This window comes from Xiphophorus couchianus, chromosome 9 (genome assembly GCF_001444195.1).
Source record: "Xiphophorus couchianus chromosome 9, X_couchianus-1.0, whole genome shotgun sequence".
In the NCBI taxonomy this organism is placed as follows: Eukaryota; Metazoa; Chordata; class Actinopteri; order Cyprinodontiformes; family Poeciliidae; genus Xiphophorus; species Xiphophorus couchianus.
Window position 1 is genome coordinate 30850168 of NC_040236.1, and position 21702 is coordinate 30871869.

General features: G+C 37.2%; 1 protein-coding gene across 2 annotated transcripts in view; it reads left to right on the forward strand.

Annotated features, from left to right (window-relative positions):
• syde2 (synapse defective 1, Rho GTPase, homolog 2 (C. elegans)) overlaps positions 1–15568 on the forward strand; it is a 46166-nt gene extending 30598 nt beyond the window's left edge. For both annotated transcript variants that reach the window (XM_028028163.1, XM_028028164.1), the window contains exons 6-8: positions 4241–4422; positions 6907–7138; positions 11862–15568. In XM_028028163.1, the coding sequence (XP_027883964.1) occupies positions 4241–4422; positions 6907–7138; positions 11862–12571 (1124 nt within the window). In that variant the 3' untranslated portion in view covers positions 12572–15568. The remainder of the gene's footprint in view (positions 1–4240; positions 4423–6906; positions 7139–11861) is intronic.
• The last annotated feature ends 6134 nt before the right edge of the window (positions 15569–21702 follow it).

Here is a 21702-nt window from a genome sequence, read left to right on the forward strand (position 1 = left end):
TACTGGTGCAGAGATATCAAATAAATTTGTTATGCAGTGGATATACGTATGTTTATGTTTTAAAAAAGAAACGTTTTAAGTCAATTTAAGTCAGCTTTTCTATATCAGATCGGCTGAACCTCAGAAATCTGTATCGTATTGGAAGTGAAGAAGGTGGATCGTACATCTAGTTCCTATCATAATGTGTGTATATATATATGCATATCATAATGTGTATACACATGATATATATACACATACAAAGTGTATTAATAGCGCTGACATGCCAAACGCCAACTGCTTGATTATAAGAGCAATCACAGCCTGTGGGTGTTTGTTGTCAGCTTGGCTGAGAAGGACGGTGAAGCACCTGCAGAGTAGACACACCTGTTCACCAGTGAGCCCCTGACTGACCTCATGTGTTCCTCATCAAGGTGTTGTAAGTGTGGGTGTGCGTGCGTGTGTGTGTGTGTGTGGGGGGGGGGGGGGGCGTGTGTGTGTGTGTGTGTGTGCGTGCTCAGGCTGCAGCAACACACGTCAGGATAATGATTTACCTGAATGGCTGTGTTCTCCTCATTTTACCCGAGTACCTGTGCACACACACACGTACACACTCTTCCAGGGATTTTTTTGTTTTTTCCAGCATTGCAGAAACAGGAACGTGTATGAAATGGCTTCAAAGATGTTATGTAAGGCGAGGAAATAGTCAGGTTGTTTAGGTTTGAAACAGTCCAGCTGCTTGTTGTTGAGTCTATCTCGGAGCAGAGGGGAGGTCAGAAGATCTGCCATGCAGGAGTTTCCATTTGAATGGAAGAAAAACAAGCTGTGTGGTAATTCTCATTAGATCTGGTTTGCCTACTTCCTTTAACGATGAAAACAAGTTCAGTTTAATGAGTTGGATGGATGAAAACAGATGGAATTATTTTGCTTCCAGTTTGACTTCCTTTGATGAATCAGTCTGATTATTATTTTCTGACTGAATTTTTCATCAACGCTGTCAGTGGAGAACCGGGAAGACGTTTGTTCATCGGTTATCTGGTTTGGAAATCAACTAGCGCTGGGAGACATTTAGGGGAATGAATGTAGCTTTTATTGATATCAAATGTTGCTCATTCATATCACATATGACTAAGGCAATGACACGAAGCATTAATGGAAGTGAGCCAGGTTATTAAATGTGCTGGCTCACAGGGCACAGGAGGTGATAATTAATGAAGATTTCAGTCTGTTTGCTGGAGCGCTGTTAAAGCCTGGCCCAGCTGTTTCCCAGCTGATTGATTGTTTACCTGTGATACAAGGGCTGATATGATTTCTGCTTTGTTTGGTTACAGGTTGATTTTTAGCAGATGTTTCAGAAATACATTATAGTTAGGTGTGTTTTTTATGTCTGGTGTTTGTAAATAGTTTAGTAAAGTCTAGTAGTGTAAGCAGTTTTGAAACGGGTCAAAGCCCACGTCCTTAAAAGTTGTCTGGTTCAGGTCAACTTACAAGATTGTTGACCAAAAACTAAAAACATTTGCGCTGCTTAAATAGTAAGAATAGTATATACACAGTTATACGATAAGACATATAAACATTAACATTTCAATTTTGATGATTCTAAATACAAAGATGCTGGTTGAAAGAGTTTACCAAGCAGCAACTTTGCTTTGCATTGCAAGAACTATTGTTTTTTTTTCTTCTATTAGTTCCCCCAGTGATCAGCACTGAGAAGGACAAACGATCAAAATCTGTTATGGCTGCAGTGGCAGCATTGAGCAGAATTTTTCAGAAGTTGAAAAAAAAAAAAGAAATCATAAGATTCTTATGAAAAATACTCTCAGATGTCCAAATTTGTGCAACCAATTATTTTTTAACATTTGCAGATTAGTGCAATCAGCACCCTCGATGCCAATTGGCTGGACCCCAAAGAGCAGAGAAAATGAGAACTGTGAATGCCAGGTTCTGTAGTGCCAATGCGCTGTGGGTATTAATGAATATTAAAATATACAGTATTTAATGCTCAAACTATTAAAACAGACAGTTATAAGTCATTTGATAGTGAATCTGCTATTTCTGTTTAAAGTTTGCAATATTGAAGATGCATTCAGTATTCATTGAATGCATCTTAAAAAGTAAGATAAAAACTTTTCATTTCTTGTCACCCCAATGCTTTAGTTGAAGATTTGAGTTTTTTAATTCTAAAAAACACTAGCAGACAACAAGGCAGTCAAAAATAGCTGTAAAATGCTTTAAGCCTCAGGTTCTTTTAAAAAGAAAAGCAGTGGCTTACACGGATTAAAAACTTAGCACATTAAGGTGTGCCTAAGAGGATGGCTGTGGATTCGCATCAAACTGTACTGCTAGAAATGGAAGGCGCAAGAAAAGGATGCTAATAATATGCTAATCACTCCAGGTAATCTGAAGTGATTAGCATATTCAGAGGTGATTAACATTTGTATACGACATGTTACTCTTGTTGTATACACTTCTGTCACCAATGCCTAGTAATTAAATACTTACTTTGCAAGTAATTATTTTGATTTGTTGTGCCTTTCCTATATTCTTTAACTTTTTAGTACTGATTAAGTTAAAGTGTTTTTTAAAAGCTTTATTTTCTAACCTTTAAAGTCCTAATTTAAATTCTTAACCACTGCTTTCTTGTACACCAAATTATGTTCATGCAACCCATTATTATTCATATTCCTGATAGATTTAGATATCAAATAATTTCTATTGAACTTATAAGATGTTAAATAAAGTATATGTTTAGACAAAACGTTTTTTATTTGCTTTTTATTAAAGAATAATATTTCAGATGGTATTTAAACCCTTTGCAATAATCAATGGAAAAAAATATTTATTGGCATTATAGCAGTGAATCTTGTTATTTTCAACCAGCTTTTTGCATGTTTCCAATGGCTGGGTCATCACACAATGTTAACATCATCTTCAGTCAGAAGGGACATGCAGTTGAAATTATTTTAAACCTAAAGCCGTCAGCGGTATGAGTAATTTCAAGATTATCCGCAGATCTAAACAAAAAACTTTTTGTAAATTAAAAGTTTGAATTTAAGAGAGCAGTTGCATTAATTTAAAAATATGTTTCACAAAATGTTAGCATTCTTGGAGGTGGCTGTATCTTTCTGAAGATTAGAATTACTTACAGGCAGAACCAATAATGCTAATTACACAGCCGCTGGCCTTCCCTGAAAACCGATCCAGCTTCATGTAGAGGAAAATGAGAGCAGACATTCGCCACAAAGACCTGTCAAGCTGCCAAAAACCTTTTTTATTTTTTTTAATTCTCCCCTTTTGCCTTTGAAGAAAAGACATGCCAGGAGCTTAGTGGAGACAGACAGCGTCGGTTTCATGTTGTTCTGAGGCTTTTGTCTGAGCTACAGGAGTCCAAAGTCACAGGTGTTAAACCAGACCCTCCACAGTCTCCCAAAACACTTAGAGCCAGTGCATCACACCCTACTCAACCAGGCCGCCTGCCAGACATCATAGGATCACTGGCAGAAATAATGGTGCCTCATTTAGTAGATATTTATTTCTTATTTTACAGAAAGACATGAATGAAAGAAGGCTTGCTAGCTCCCTGCGCATTTCATTCAATAAGAACAAGATAAATAAATTGTTTTAGAGAGGTCTTAAACTATTGTAATAATCTTCACCATGAAGTTTAATAATGATCCTAATAAATTCAGATATTTTATGTTACAAATATAAATATTCCAGGTTTAGTAAGATTTTTGTCTTCCCAAACTACCAGAGGTGCTTGTACAGTGGATCCTCATAATCAGTTTTTTTTCTAGTATAGATAAAAAGAATAGTATTTTACATTTTATTTTAAAAACTATGAGAAATTTAGATATAGCTACATTAAAACATAAGCTACTTGGGATAGAGAATATGGATATGTATTTAATCTCCAGCACTAGTTTTAGCTATTAATACAGAAATAGATCTGAGAAAAAAATACTGTTGTCAGACACAGAAAAAGAGAAGCCAATACATCTGATAAATCATATAATTCCTTTGTATATATAAGAGGGGTTCTAGAACAGGTCTCTGTGGCACTCCAAGCATTATGGATCCTAGCAATTAATCAGAAATGTTTACTATGTTTAGTCCTTTAAATAAAACAAAAACTCTTTCTATTTCATTGTGGTTATTGTACATAAACACAAATATCTGAAAACCATCTGACATAACCTGTTCAGACTGAATTGTGAGTCATATTTTCTCATGCTCAGTCATCTTTCTGTTCCCTCGTCAGGAGTACTAAAGGACTACTTGCGTGAACTTCCCTATCCTCTAATCACCAAGCAGCTGTATGAGGCGGTGCTGGAGACCATGGCCACCAGGCCCCTCAAGATGGCCGCTGCGGGGTGCGAGAACGATCCGGCAGACTCGGAGTATACCGTGAGCCTGCTGGAAATCCTACCGGAGGTGGAGAGGGTAAGATAAAAATACGGCCGTCACTCCGCTGTGTCCTACAGTTTAATGACGGAAGATACATTTACAAAGGAAGCTATGAGAGAGGTCACTGTGGCTAAGCTGCTGGCGGCTGTGGAATGACGGCAATGCCCAAGATTGCTACCGTTACAACGACATTACGTGTGTTTTCAGCGTAGTGATAATAGCAGTGCTAAGTGGTTTGCAGGGCTGTACATGTCATTCTTGGAGGAAAGTCTAAAGTTTATTACTGACAATGCACCTAACAGTTTAATGTCTCAGCTGCGAAGAAACATAATTACTGTTATGTTAGCAATAAAATCAGCCTATAAAGATATATATATATATAGTAAAATGTTAAATGCTTTGGTGCAAATTATAGATTTACAGCTGAGAGTCAGTTGACCTACTTGGAACAAAAATTAAAATGATACTAAAATGATGAAATCAAAAAATGTCAATAGTAAAACTAGGAGAGTATCTTTATTATTCAGGGTAGTAGGCATTGTTGCTAAAAAATAAAAATATTGTGCGTGAATAAATAGATGTGCACATGGTTAAACGTATACTTTAACATCTTATAATTAAATTTTAGCTTTCTGTTTTCTTTAAAGGAGTTTGTTAGCATCCCACTTCTTGACTTCCTTGGTTCCTTTGGTTTTGGACTCTGGCAAGCCAATCTTAAAACTTCAGTTGGTCTTTGAAACTGTTGATAATTTTATCCACATCAACGAAAACCCAGTTCCATTTAGGACTGTTGTAAACGAATATTTTAGTGATCGAGTAATCTACTGATTATTCAATAGTAACCGGATTAAACAAAAGATTAAATAAGCAGCTCCGGGAGGAGAAAAGCTGCCGTACTCCAGGTATCGCAGCAAACATTTTAAGGATGCTTATTGATCCCCCGAAAAACGACAAAGACCATGACATCATCACCAATCAATAAAATCCTCCCAGGCCGAACTTGAAAACTGGATGTTATGCTGCTAACACATAGCTTTAGTCAGCAACTCAGGCGGAAGTGAGAGCGCTGCGCAGCGCAAGTAATCACCCGGCCGGAACACGGTGCGCTAAATAATAAAATAGAACTTAACGAAGCTTCAAGGCAGATAAATTTTCCTCGAGGAATTTTAATAATCGAGGTACTCGGATCACTCGAGGAATCATTTCAGCCCTAGTTTATGGTAAACAGCCTTTACTTGTATAGCACCTTATCAAGTCCAAGGACTGAAAAGCGCCTCACCCTACAATCAGACATTTTCCCATTTAACCAACAGCAGCAGGAAAGGCAGGGGAAGTGACTTACCCACGGACACTACGACTGACGGACAGGCTTCAACCTTCTGGTTAGAGGATGAATGTCTGACAAAGAAAAGACTTCTGTCATTCAAGCACACTTCTTAGTCCAAACATTGTAGGAAATACAGAAGATTGCCATCACATGTGAATAAATAATTTCAAATTGTTTCTTCCTTTAAGGTGATAAAAATTCTGCAGAAGTTAAGCAAAAACTAAACTGTTTTTTAAGAGGAGAAATGAAAAAGTAAAAAAGGTCTGATAACTGGGCTTCTTCCTGACCGGTTCCCAACTTTCATCAATTCATAATAAAATGTTCGATTTTGTAATGTCACTGTTTCCTAACATTTTACTCCACTTATGATTATTTTGACTGCTTTGTGCTTTGTACCTATATCCTGACCTTTCTATAATAATATATTTTCCTTTGTAACCTGTCTGTAACTACTTCAGCTAAAGGACACAAATACATTAAGATTGATTAAGGTCAATCATACTTCACTTTAAAGGAAGAAAAACTTTTAAATTATTTACAGTTTGACAGGGTTTCCCCCAGAAAATCTGCTAAGCTCCGTGGCAACGGTGCCAGGGCAGTCGTCCAGCGCCAGACCGCGTTTTTGAGTTTAAAAAATCTATAAAGTTGACGTGAAATTTGAAAATATCACAAGGTAATTATGTGTTGTTGAAAGATACTATTAACTGTATCTAAACATCAACTATAAAGTCTTAACAAAGGCAAATATAAAGAAAATAGGATTAAAATAAATGTAACACAGTCTTCCACGTGTTCGCATTCTGTTCATACTATGTTGCCATTGTGCTTTCAGCAGTTTCACAAAAGAAAATCTTTAACATGTCCTTGCTATCATAGTTACTGGTGTATAGAAAAACCTTTTGATAAATATAGAAACGATGCTTAGCCTGGTGGGGTGCACATAAAGCCCACCAGGTTTACAACACGCCGAGGGAAACCCTCATTTGATCTCATTTCTTACCTCGAAAATGTAGCATTTTAATAAGAGGGGATCACTTTGTAGATCCTCTGTTTCCTGCTCCTGCAACAGATTAGCTTGATGAAGAAGAAGCTTCACTCTGATACTCCTCTGCTGCCGAATGTGGTAATACTGAAACTACTAATCAGCATAATGACATGTCTTATTTGTCCACGCTTATGTGTGTCTGCATTAGATGACTTTGCGGAAGCTTCTAGACCACTTGAAGCGCGTGGCGTCCTACCAGGAAATGAACAAGATGACATGTCAGAACCTGGCAGTGTGTTTTGGCCCAGTGCTGCTCAGCCAGCGTCAGGAGGCGTCGTGCCACACCAACCGCGTCTTCATCGACTCAGAGGAGCTCGCCAGCGCCCTGCACTTCAAAAAGCACATTGAAGTCCTGCACTACCTGCTGCAGCTCTGGCCAGGTGAGCCCGACGTCCTTTTATGTTGCTTTTTTGATTCACTTACATTCAAGTCGTGCAGCTCCTTTTTATGGAATAGTTTACAAATTATTACCAGCTTTGTGGCTCAGCTCTAAAAAAGAACTGATGTGGGACTGGGCTGCTTTGATCACTGAGGTTACAGACTGGCAATAGTGTGGCTGATATACGCCGACCGCCATCTTTGGTTTTTCTGGGATGTAACTCTCCACATGGGCTTTATTGTGGTGGCTGAGCCAATCACAGCCAAGCCAGCAAGCCCAAAGTAAACCCAATTTATGAGGCGTATCCTCGCCATTCTATGACAGATCAGTCCTCCAGCAGAGTCCCAGCTTTCCTCTGTGCGGCCCATCTGTCAGCCACCACAGCTGTTCCTGCTGGCTGCAGCTGTCTGCTGTGAAGTATGAAGGAACCCAAAGATTATTCCAGAAAGCACTTAAGATCAGGGATGATAAATGTTGCAATTAAGGAAAAGTTTATGCTAAATGCAGGTTTACTGCATTTCTTTTGACATTTAGTAAACAATTATGTCATCCCTACATGAAAAAACTGCATTTTTATAGATTTTGAAATTCAAGGAATATGTTCCAACCATTCCCAAACTGAAAGTAATGCAATAATATTGGTTGCTTTCTTGAATAAAACAAAATTATGTCAAATTTTAAAAATACAATCTTGCTACAAACCTCTCTTAGATTGGATTACAGAAACTTTATTTGTAAAATTTTAGGCATTCATCTATTTCTACGTGAGCCTGCTAAATGTAGCTGCATCCTCTGAATCCTGCTCTTAACTGACTGTTTTAAATGCTTAAGGAGCTATTTTAGAAATAGCTAATGGTAGCATTGAGTTTCATGGGAGAGATGAAAAATATGTAAAAAAAAAATTAAAGGGTGAAACAAAAGCGATGAAATTACAAACAATGTCTACCCAAAAGAAACGTAGCGTTAAAGTCTCCAGATTGAAATTGAGTGCATTAAGAAAATATTTCTATCTTTATTTATCCAATGAGGAACATAAAATCAATAGAGTAGCAGATAGTAGTTGCTTGGAGATCCAACAGTCCGGCACCCTACCCAAATATTTAAACTTGTTCTTTAGGTTATTGCAGAAGTGAATACCTGCTTGTGATAAAAACAATTTCAAAACACAAGCATTATAAATTCATTTTCTGCAGTTGTTCTGCTCAGAACTGACACAGACGTGGATCAAAACACTCGCCCCACCTTGGAACATGTGCATTAAAGTGGTTTTTGCTGTCAGAACTTGCTTTTAAGATTCTTTATCTTTCTATAATTGATTCCTAAATAATTAGAACTACAACATATAAAAACAAGCATAAAACAAATCCAGAAAGGAAGCCTGTAAGATGTAATAAAGGACATAGGAGAGGAAGCACAGGATGAATTTTATATATATCAGAAAAACATATTTCTTTCTTTTTAGGCCCATAGATGTGGATAGAAATAAAGTGAGCTGGTTTTAAGCTTTAGACTAAAGCAATTACTTTTCTGGTCTTTTCTGGCTGCCGTCTGTAATAACTTCTACAAAAAGCTTTCATTCCAGGTTCAAGCCTTTGTTTACACCCTCACCTCCATTCCATCCTCTTCCCCAGCACGGACTGGAGGACGCCTGGACTGTAATTAAAGACATTCCAGACTTAACCTTACCCTTCAGCCCCCGGAGCTTCACCCTAACATTTCACAATCATTATGAGATATTTTCAGCCGCCACTTCACGCCTCTCACACACACATACCAAACGCGATTCAAAGCCGCGTTGAGCAACATGCGCATGGGGGCAAAGGCGATGGCATCCGACGGCTGCTGGTGGGAAAACACTGGAGGCATTTACAGAATGCGTGAGAGAGCGGGCAAAGCTGATGGACAGCTATATGTTGGGCGTGTTTTCTAACTGTGAGAGGGAAAGGGCTTGTGTTTGTAATGACAGGAACAACATGAGGGAAGTGTATTTGTTTACGCCAGCACTCTGGTTGAGCTTCAACATGATCTGGGACAATCAACATCTAGTCACTGTTTACTGGACTGTTTCTATTAATACATTAAGTACTTAAACTTAAATATAAGATTTTTTTGCAGACATTTAGTTTCACAAAGTAAAATAAGAGAATATTATTGAATTGTAAACATCTTTTTGCAAATATCTGAAAAATACCATTTGTTTTGTAAATCTGTCCAATTTCATTGTGAAAAGTGTTAGAAAGACCAGAAAAGATGGAATAGAAGCAAAAAATAGACGTTTTTGGAAGGAAGAGTCACTCGTAGTTTAATTATGAATAAGTTCATAAGATGATGAATGAAATAAAGTTGCATCCAGGTAACATTTTTTAGCCAGGAAAGCTCAAAGATAAAATAGTTTAGGTGTGAAGCTTTACAGTATGAAATCGACAGGAAGTGAAGTGCTCAAATTGAGCTGCTGCTAACTTCCCTATCCAGATGGACTGAGCTGCTTTTTCTGTAAGATCATAGTTTCCTTTATTTCCCCATATCTTCTCATTGCCTGAGCTCCTTGGCACATGCACACTCTCACAGTTGTCTTCCTAGCGGCCAAATAATTGTGGGTTCATTTACTCAGATTACTCAATTACTCATTCTGCATTAAAAAAAAAATGCACAGGCCTCTCCTGGGTTTTTGTGAAATAACAATTATAGGCAAAGAGAAATCATTTCAGAACTTTTGCCACCTTTAACTTGACATTTAAACTGTATAATCTGCCAGATTGTGAAGGATTGTGCACAGACCTTTTCAGATTATTTCAACCTTATATCACAAACTCCATATGTAATTTTAAGAAAGCAAGATATTCTCACAGTTTCTTATAATGGCTCAAAATGTTTCAGACTTCTGAAAACAGTTAATAGAAATTAACTAAAGTAAAATTGAAGTTTTTCAGTTCCTTGTTATCCTTCTTTTAATTCTTTAATTCATGCCATTAGTGAATCATGTCTGAAACTGAACAACATTGTCTCTGAATAGGGAAAATAATGTCTGTGTGCCTCAAGTGATAATTGCTTAAGTGTGTAGCCTCAGGACTGCTGTTGGGTAAGAACATATATTTAATGTAGAAACTGTTGAGATGACAAAAAAGAAAAAAAACTTGACATAACTCAACATTTCTGTTCTGGGAACACTGGAAAAAAAATGTTTCAAAAAACAAGCAAAATTTGTGATCTCTTTATGACTTTATGACAGAACGTGACTCTTAACGCCATAACTGTGTTTTATTCTTTTCCAACACAGTAAGAAATGGTACATAGAGATAAAGACAGACAGGTAATCAGACTGACTGTGTGATCACTCACTCTTCCTTTTCATGGGGCAGTCACGTGATTTTTTTCCATGGGGCATCACTATGGTTAACTTTTAAATTTTATTCAGTCAGCAACAACAAAGTGTGGGGTGTGACTTTAGCATGCGCCTGATTTGGCATGTTCTTTCATTTGATAAAAATTACTGCCTAGACGCCTTTAAATAGCAGCAAGCAGTTCCTCCATAAAATGAGCACGATTTACAGAAATTAATTCTTTTGCTCTGGAGGGTTTTATTGGTGCTCAGATCATCCAAAATCACACAATGCATAATTTTTTTCTTCAAAGTCACATCAAAAAAAGAAAATTCTGTCTTTCTGGAAGGAAATCTCTTATTTGCTCTTATTTTGCCCCCAAGCTGGAGTGCGTTTGCCTTCTTTGTATTGAAATAAATGGGAAGCAACAAAGGAAGCCACTTTATGTGAAGCACCCAACAGGCTGAGCCCTACAGAAGCTAAAACTTTCTCTTTTCAAACCTTTGGCTTTTATTTGCTTATGATTTGTAATTGTTGGTTTCAATCAGGAACATTGTCAATCAATGTAAAATAAGATATTCTGCAAAATCATAATTTATTCACCATCTTAATTTGGGTTTTATACAATGCATATCTCAATAACTTCTATTTTTACTGCAGCATTTGTATAGATTGTAACATGATTAAAAAGCTGCTTTGTTTCTGTATTTCAATTCAATCCTAACTCCACAAAGTGTTTTTGATTAAAGTTTTTATTTTGGTTAATGTTTTACAGCTAAAAAAACCTGAAATTTTGTTTTTCACTTCACTATTCACTTGTCAGAAAATTTTGATATTGCATAAAAGCAATCTAAAATTATTCTTATTACTGAAATATTGAATAGTTTTCTACTAAACTACAACTTTAGTCAATAATCATGAACATACTTCATTATTAATAAGTTATTATTATTATTATTAGTAGTAGTAGTAGTAGTAGTTAGTAGTAGTAGTATTATTAATTTTTCTTTTTTTTTTTACCAAAAATCACATCTTTTTTCCAAAAGATGAATTTGAAAAAAAATGTCTTCAGCCATTACACTGGGAAGGTGACGAGAACATAATTCTGCATTTCTGCATTTTAAAAAATTCTTATGTAATATTAAAATTTTCTGAAAAATTAGATTTTCATTAGTTGATCCATATTCATTCAAATTAACAGAAATAAAAGCTTGAAATATTTCAAACTTATATAACATAAGTTTCGCTTTATAAATTGAATTACTGAAAAAAAACTATTCAGATGCACCTTTAATTACTTTTTTTCTGGGCCTTTAAACAAATCTTCCATGCTAACTTTTATGAATTTGTATTTATTCTATGATAGTCTGATTAATTTATTCTGTCTTTTATCTTTCCCTGTAGTTGTGGACCCAAATGACCAATCGTCTCTTCGGTTCCCTGCAGCCTCTGAGGCTCCAGCCGCCTTCGACCTTCTGTCAGCCCCTCCTCTGAGACGTAGGAAAGAGCGCCCCCAGTTTTTAAACCTCAGTGAAGCAGAGATGGCCGGTGTCCTGCGGCCCAAACCGGGACGTCTGGACAGTCCTAGCAACAGATATGCTGGCGACTGGAGCGGCTGTGGTGAAAGTTACTTCCCCTCTGAACTGCTGCTTCCTCCCAGTAAAGAAGAAGCAGACTACGACGATGTGCCATCTGAAGACACAGAGGCGGTCGAGGAAGCCCACGAGAAGGACGCCGCAGAGGAAGATGACCAGGAGAGGGACACAAGTCCTACGTCTGATCCCCATGTGGAGGAAGACCCTCAAAGAGAGGAGTTTGTGAAAAAGGAAGAAAATGGAGAAGAAGAGGAGGAGGAGAAAGAAAGTGAGAGCGACAGTTCAAACAACACGCCGGCTTTTGAAGAGGAGGAGGAGGCGGAGGAGAAAGTGTTTAACCACATCCTCCCAGCTCGACTTCCTAAAGAGCACGCTTACCAGGCATACATGAAGATCCAGGACATCAGTCCTGTTCTGAGTAACAGGGTGAACCTGAGAGACCTGCAGGAGAGCATTGACACCCTAATAGGAAACCTGGAACGAGAGCTAAACAAGAACAAGCTCAACGTCGGATACTGACTACTACGCAGGCACACACGCATATCCATTTGTAGACCCATAAACACAGATGAGGTTTGAGGAGAACCTACTTTACTGATCAAGGTGCTTCGTAAACACCCACAGTGTTTCCACAGGAATCCTGTGGCTTGTGGTGCTGCTGTAATAAGTTACAAGGTGAGAGGAGAAGAAATGAAACAGGGCACTTCTAGAATTTCTACCTTACCCACAAACATTCCATCAATTTTTTTTGGTTTTTCATGTGTCTTACATTATGTGGTTTGTTTTGGTTTGCATTCTTTCCTGTTCTGTGTTCCATGTTGTTATTGTTGCTTTTCTTCTTATTAGAAGAACCCATTGACCCCTCAGGGGTTTAAAAGGTGCCTTAATTGTGTGAAGGTGGTGTGTCAAGAGGAAAATCCACCCTGAAAGAAAATACGTTATCTCCTGACAGCTTGATTGTACAAACTAAATAACATCTTTGAATATTTTAATTGTTGGTTCTACAATTTTGGCAACGAACTACAGACCGGTCTTAATTTCAATATCCAAAAAGTTTTGGTTTTAATGATTGAAGCAGATATTTTTTTGACCGGAGAAATAATCTAACAAAAGAAATTGAATTCACATCTGTTTCAGAGCTGCTACCTGTTACTGCCTGTTTTGATTGAGTGCTGATTAAAGCAAGCCAAGTTTTTAGGAGAAACATGTTATTTTCTTTTATTAAAGTGGATTTCCTTTTTAAGGCAACTGAGAGCTTTTCTGTCGAGGTACAAGAATATTATACAACATTAATGCACTTATTAGGCAGGTAGCTGTGTAGATTATCATGCTTCTTAGTGTTAGAATGAATATGACTGTGATTTGAATAAAGTGAGAAAATGGGCCAGTGGAAAACTCCTCTTAAAGACAAAAAATAAACATGAATTTCTGTTGTGCAAGGGTTTTGATAAACATCTCATACTGGAGGTCATAAAAGCAACCAAATGCTAAATTTACTTATTTGATTTCTTATTGGATGGGAATTTTGACACATTTTTTCTTTGGTAGCTAAACTACTTTTAGTTTAGCATAAAAGTTAGAGGCAACTAGCTTTGTAAAACAGAAAGACATTTTCTCTTTAGTCATCTTTGTGCTCATCTACAGCAAAAGATAATGTTTTCATTTGGTAAATAAATATAAGTTGCAGTAATAGAGAAATTAGCTCTTTTTTTTTAGCTTAGCATGAAGATCCAAGCTAGCTAGCCCAACTTTGAAAAAGGAAAAGAAAGAAAAAAGCTTTTTCTTTATGCTTTTTAAAACAAACTAAAATGACCATAAGCTAAATAATTAAACAGATGATGTCAACATACGTTTTCTGTAGCGATATTTAGAAGGCCTCATCAGGTTAGCATCTGTTACCTTGCTGCCTGAAGCAACAAAGGAGGTTTTCATCAATCCAGGGATTCAGAGTGATCAGTATTTAACCTATATGGACATATATACATATGGATATGTATATAATTATATAAATGTATTTGGAGTATATTATTTTTACATCCTATATTTCAAAGGCGTATTTAAAAAGCTTCTGATGACCTTGTAGTGTTGACGGCAGTCGTGTAAATCTCCCTTTGAGCTACCTGTACACATCTTAATGTGCTGGACTAATGGTACAACTCTAGCTGTAAAATATGACAAAATGCTATTGGTGTTGTTATTATGTTGTGTATATATTTGAGCTAATCCGTGTCTGGTGGACTGAGATGTGTTCATGACTTTTGGTGTGTTTTTTATGGTACTGAACGTTGCATGGTCAAAAGCTTTACCAACATAAGCAAGGCTCTGTCTGATCTGCCATTGTATTTCATATTTATGTGTAAAATAAGACTATTTTATAATGTGTGCTTATTTGTTTGACCACTTGTTACATAGATAAAGTGATGACCGGATTGCATTTTCTTCTAAAGGACGTAGAGGCGGAGATTGATTAAGATGCACAAGATTTTTTTTTATAAATATGGTACCATAGTCAAAAAGCGACTACATTATTACTACATGATATCCTCTGGGCCCTCTTATAAATGTATTTGAATTTTAAGGTCATACTGTAATTTTTTTCATTTGAAAGAAGCTCGAACTAAAAAAAGTAACTTAAGTATAAGATCAGTTGTAGTCTTGACCCATCTGGAGAAAGCAAGTGAGATTGAGCAAAATCTTATGAATAGTTTAAAAAGCAGATAAGTTGTTGGCTCTATTTATTAAGTGTGACTTTGTTCATCTGCCTTATCAGAAATAATTGTCTGTTTCACCGAACAATATTTAGTCACAAGCATTTCCCAGATTTTTTTTAAGAAGTCTTGGGTTACAGAATTGAAATAGTTGTGTCAAAAATGCATAGAAATCTGCTTATTGTGACAGACTGTAATGTATTCTTTAAAACCTTATAATCATAGACCTTAATATTTAGGATAAATGCAAACAAACTGAATTTTTCTATAAGATTCAAATTTATGGAAGCGGCAAACTCAAATTAAAAAGTATGTTTTTCAGTGGATTTTTTTAATGTCATTTCTTTTAATGTCATTTGTCAGTGAACTGCTGAGGGAGTTTAATGAAATATCCTCAGCAAAGTTGCTTTTAAACTGTCTGCCTGCAAAGAGAACAGAAAGAAATGCTGAGTAGTATCATAAAACACACGGAGGATGATTAGTTATTTTCATCCATTTATTAAATATGCAGACTGTACTTTGAATCCAAGAAACACTTAAGTGATAATATGAGATCTAATAGTAAGGTCGATTACAAACAGCATGGATCCATTGGTTACAGCACGTTGTTGTTATATTTGTTATTACAAATTACATTTGCCTTGTTTTGTTGCATCACGTTTTAGATATAATCCTTCATTTCTGTCTCATCCTCTTTGTCCTTTAGAGAAGAAAGTGCCACACTGAACGCACCTCTAAACTGATCAGATAAGTGCTTTGTACTGAACCCGAACAAAATGGTCATAATAAAGATATTATTTTACATTCATGTTTGGTTGCTGCATGTTTTCAAACTCTCTGTTTAGTTTGTATTTGCTTTCCGCAAAATGCAACTTTTATAACAAATTTAAACCTAAATTTGGGTGTAGGTAAAAAGATTTAAAGTACTATAATGTATAAAATCAGTGGTTTGGTTAACTGGAAAACAAACAAAATTATTTTCAGGTTTGCATTGATTTTATGCAATGCAAACCTGTATAAAAGGTTTGCATTAAAACAAATGATAATTAGCATTTGTTTTAGTGCAGTATATTTCTTTTGTATGTTTTATGCTACTACCATTTGTTTTGAAAACCAAAACACAAACACCTGTGGATAATGACAGGAGGTTGCTATGGAGACGGGCGGCATTCAGCTCATCTGCATTTCTGGTCACTCTCATCTTTTATGTAGGTTTGGCATCAGAAGGAAACATGAAGTCCTCTAAAATTCTGAGTTTAAACTTAGAAAAAAAATATTGATGACACAGTTGACCAAATCCTCACTGACTGTGGAAACTTCACTCTTGACCTCTAACATGATTGTTTAGGCCATAAAACCATAAGACAACATGGAAACTGAATATTAGGATTTATTTAGCTGTAAGCCTTACTAAAAATGAATGCTTTAAATATACCAGCTTGCCATAAAGCATCTATGTTATCTATAAGTTTCCATTTTTCATTGAATTACTGGAAGAGATAAAGATTTCCAATGCTCTGTAAAACCAAACCAGTATAAGGACTTACTGGTGAGGTTTTACGGCCTCAGATCCATACAAAGCAAGTTTCGGTGGTTCTGTGTAAAACCGGAGTATAGAAGCACAAAAACCAGAGTGGTAATCATTTTCCTACATTTAATTCAAGCCTTGAAGTCAATCATTAGAAAAGCGTTTTAAACAAAGACACAAACGCATCTATTTCTATGTCACACATCCATCTTAAAGATGTTATTTTCTTCTTTAGATTCTTTGCAGAGCTGTGGAGTTGTTGCACCCAAACCTCAGTGGATAGATTCATTGGGGAATTGCCCATGTTGGCCTGTGGGAATCTCCCAGAATGACTCTTGGCTTCAGGGACATTCCCAAGATGCAGCTGCTTTTTTAACTCGCAAGCTAAGTTAATTTATTGTAGCTAGTTTCCTACAATTATTTCCACTATTGTAGGAAATAATATAAAATAAATGTAAAATGAATGCAAAGAACTTGGTTTCTGTCACGGTTCATGTTGAGTCGATACAAATCTCTGCTAAGTAGCATGAGAAGTCAAAGCAGCCAGAGGCCTTTCAGCACTAAATGTTTTTCAGCCGTGTTTGATATCACTTCAGAGGGTTCCTATCATGTTTTTTATCACAGCGCTGAGCAGGTAGGAGAAAGTTTTAGGATACAGAATGTACACATATCCGTCTGCACTGCACAGCCCTGTTTAAATTCCCACATGTCCATTCTCCAGAAACACGTCCTGTCTGGAATTTATGTGAAGACAGAGCCAAAAATTCCACCGGCTTTCTCCAAGTGTATATAATCTTTCACACTAAGGAAAATGTCTTTGTCAGTTTCCAAGTTAATTTTGGGTCTTTGGAGATGGATAAAATCCAGCTGAAATATTTATTCGTGGCTTTTTAAAAATCTTTAAACATATGGAAGAGAGATGGCTGCATACAATTCCTATTTCTAAATATACTTTGTTTAAATTTGACTTGCGAAGGTTTCCTTACGAAAGCAAGAGTGAAAACAAAGGCAGACTTAATATCACAGAGTGTTTGGATAGTCAGGGTCGCCCACTTGATGTCAGATCCTCTGACGTAGTGAGCTGTACTTTCCTTCATTTCTAATTTGGGAGAGCAGAGAAATGAGCCGGCTTAAGTAAACATCCCGGACAGCCACCCACATGAGAAACAGACCTTCTCTCTTCTTCTCTCCATCCTCCTTCGCTCCCTAATCTCTGCTGACCTTTGAGTCAGGATAGTGGTTGCATGTCAGCCGACCAGCCACACAACACGCAGTCTTTGTTTGGCTTTTTTTTCCCTTTTTCTCTGCTGTTAACCATGGCAACAAAATATGCAGTTTAAAAGGGATAGAACTAAAATAAGTAACTTAAAATAACTAATTTGATTATACAAAATCACTCTGTTTTCTTTTTTTTTTTTAAATACAAGGACATAATTCTCTGATATATATTAGAATTTTATTATTTCGTTTGTACGCCTGAATTTTGAGTGAACTTTAGCATTCAGACGTCTTCTGTCTTGTGTGTAAGATAAAGTTGACTTTCTAGTTTAGATAAATTCACATCACAACTCAAAACATTTCAATGACATCAAAACCAAGTTAACTTTGTTCCTATTCTAAGTTTGGAGATCAGAAGGAACTGCCATCTGATAAGGTCAGAGGTCAGGATAACCACTACACAACATTTGTGTTTTTATACAACCCAACAACCTGGAGAAAGTCTACAGCCTGCTGTGATGTGCTAAGATGGTGGTATGCAAAAAATTAAGTATATCTACACTGCTCAAAAAAATAAAGGGAACACTTAAACAGGTGTTTAACACTTAAAGTGTTCCCTTTATTTTTTTGAGAAGTATATATATGTTCTGTGTATAATTTTTTCTAAGTACCAAATCTTAGAATATTTCTCATTTCACTGGTATTGAAAACTTAGCCCACCCTAGGATAGGAAATTAAATACCTGGTTGCACTTAAGGGAATCTAAAACCTTGTTAGTGTCAGAGAAAACAAGGTGGTTTGAAATGAAATACAAAGCTTATATAACTTGCTCATACCTGCGTGTCCCAGAATCCCTCACACAATGGCTTTCTTTGGCTGAGGAATGCAAATATGATACATTAGTGTGGCTTTCCTGAAATATTTTATTGTAACATATTTCCAATGCTACTGGCATGGCTACTATATTTTAAGTGAACTGTAACTAACTTAAATTCGACGACATGTTCTACTTTTTTTTCTTTTTTTGTAGCGATATGAATTTTATGATAGAATCATGTTTCAAAACTGTCAATTCAAAATAAGAGCTTTAACTGTAGAAACCGTGTTTTTATGTTTGGAAGAATATTAAGTGACTGTTAAAATGCAAACATTGAATAGAGTGCCACTCATACACCTGACTTACTTTTATGTGGAAGAGATCCAGTTTCTTCCGCACTGCAACTACAAAATTGTGTTTTTCTACACTGGCAGAATATCAACAAAGTTTTGCATACATTTGTCATGGAAATGGCTACTGATGCTATCTAGTATAAGATAAAAAACGTATAAATTATCTTTTTTCACTTGCATTTAAGTGTTTCGAACACATAAAAATCTAAAACAGTTAAAACACAACTGGCTTGGTATGGTTCACAGAGACAAACCAGTTTTTGCCTGTTCATCCCAACATCCATTTCTTATTCCCTGAGATGCTTAAACGTTGTGACCCTGGGGACACATTCCTTACATCAGTACCCGTCAATAGTAGAGCTATTAAACACAATGTACCAAAGTCCCAGGATTTCTGGTGTGTTTTTTGGGGGTCTTTTGTTCCCCCCGCGGTCCTGCCCCTGTACTTGGCAGCTCATCTGAAGGCCTGGGGGCAGATCTCTTGACGCAGCGCTGACAGATCCGGCTGTTCTGAACCGCAGCGATGATGAGAGTATAGAACAGATGAAAAATTGAAAGGGAGATGAAGAGAGAGTGAGAAAAAAAGAAAAGTGAAAGTGGAGGATGGAGGGAAGGAGAACACAGGAGCGGTGCCTCAGATCTTCAGGGGCCAAAAGCCTCACATAACGTAGGTCCTCTCCTCTGTCCTACCAGTCTCTTCTCTGCTTCACCTCCATTGCTCTGTCACTCAGGACTAGACCATTTCATTTTAATAAGACTAATCCCTCCTAAAGGTAAGCTGCTCATCACCTCTCACCCTCCCACCCCTCCAGAAAAGAGCATTCTCCCTTTGAGCTCGAGGACAGGAGGGTTTGCTCTGCTTGATAGGAAAGAAGAATGTGAAAGGTGAGACAGAAAAGAGGCCTTGACAGCAGCTGTGCTCAGATTTAATGAGATGATTCGGGCCTGACTGGTTTGATAAACTTGCAGGTGGCACACTGTTAGTCAAAGTTCTTCCTCTGGGCTCCAACACTGAGCTGATATGAAGCGCAGAGAGGATGGAAAGTTATGTGGAGGAAGTGTAGTGAGCCAGCTGGTATTTTAGTTTATAATATTGCCTTCCTGCTGTCAGCAGAGGTCTCTCCGGCTGTCAACAGAGAAACTTTGGTTGTGTAGCCACCAGCGACTCTGTCCTCTGTAGGAACAGGTAGATAGTTTGAAAAGAAAAATATAAATAGTTGAAAAAATAGAATGTGAATGACTTAGTTTACTGAAACATTTATATCTTTTAGAAACAAAAACTTGGACCAATAGAGTTCTTTCAAAAACACCTTAATGAACGAGTCTGGCCCTGTCCACATTAAACATGATATTTTATAAAAGAGAGAGCTTCTTATCCAAAATTGTGGTCATAAAGCTTTAAAGTTAGTTTTGAAAGTAGAGAAATTTGTTTGTTGTTGTGATCCAAATATCTGAATAACATTCAAAACACTGACATAAAGTCTTGCTTTGCACATGTTCACTCTGGCTGTGAGAACTGCAAAGTAAATATGCAATCCCCTAGATTTGGAAAACATTTGCTCAGAATAAATATTACATTGTATATGGAAACGGTTTTGAAATAGTTGATTATAATCTTACAGCACAAAAACATGGGAGTTTTAAAAGGGGTATGCAGACTTCTGAACAATAACATCTCTTTCTGCTTCTGTTTGTTCAGATTGTTTCCTCTATTTCCTAATAAACACCTTCAGCACTGTTCCTCTGCTCTAGTTTTGTGAGACCTCATTCTTCTTGTTTATGTTTTTTTTTTCCCACGATAGTCTCAGTATGTGCTAACTTTCAGAAGACCTTGACAGGAAATGATAGACAAAAGCACGACTTTGCAAGACCTTGACAAAGACTGAAGAACTACTTATGAAGACCAGATGAAGATCATTTTTATACATCCTGAGATGTATAAAAACGATGAACTGTTGCTGTTTAGAAGTGTTACATGTCACCAAAGAGAAGACTACAAACTGCTGAGAGCTTTAAATTAGAAAATGAAAAGGAGTCAAGGGGGTAACATTCCACAGCAGTGTCCTGGCCACCTGATCTCTTATGAGGTCAAGGGTCAAATAATGAAACCTACCACCTACCTCACAGAGGCTCCAAGGAGAAACAGCTTGCTGCTTTACAGCAATATATCAAAAGACTGATGAAATAAGTATAGATCGTTGTAGCAACCAAGGTTTGCTCAGAGGAATGTCTCTTAATACATCTAAAAAGAAAGAGAAACACAACCAAGCAGTTCCGTAATCAATTTGTAAGATTATTTTTTTGTTTTTGTAATGCATCAACTCCCTTGTACTGCCCTCTCTCTGCAGCTGGGCTCCAGCTTGGATGAGCATGTGTTGAATGTGCATGGTGCCCCCATGTTGGGAGATTTGTGGAAATGGACCTTCACAAAAAAAGAAGGAAAAAAAAAAAAACACCCCACCTAACACCCGTCCCAGCAGGAGCTGCTGAGAGGCCAGCCAGAACAATACCAAGGCAATGGCTTAATTCGCCAAGCCAGATTTACAGCTCCTCCTACACAGCACCTGCTTGCTTTGTTTCCCAGGATCTCACTTGGAAACTTTGAAGAACCGGCGATAAAAATTGAACCCCAGGCAATCCATTCTGTATTGACAGCCCCTTTAGTTACAGATCTCTTTTTTATGTTTGGGAAATCTCTTGGACGTAGATGAAGAAGTCAACTAAGGAAAATCTGACATCATGAATGCCCCCCTCACGCCAGTGGGAGCCGTTGGGTTTATTGCTGCGCTGCCGACCATTGTCCCAAACATTAAAGAGGCGGCCAGCCCAACAGCTTCTCTACACATCTCTGCACAAACGGTGTTGCTGCAAAAAAAAAAAGGCGCAGGCTGTTACATAAGATTCAGAGCATCAACCATAAAAACAATAACTAGCCAGTGAGTGTTGGATTGCAGGCGGCGCATTCCTGAGCTGGCCCACAGAGAAAGTGAGAGGCGCTCTGAAACAGATTTCCCAGAGAGTTTTGA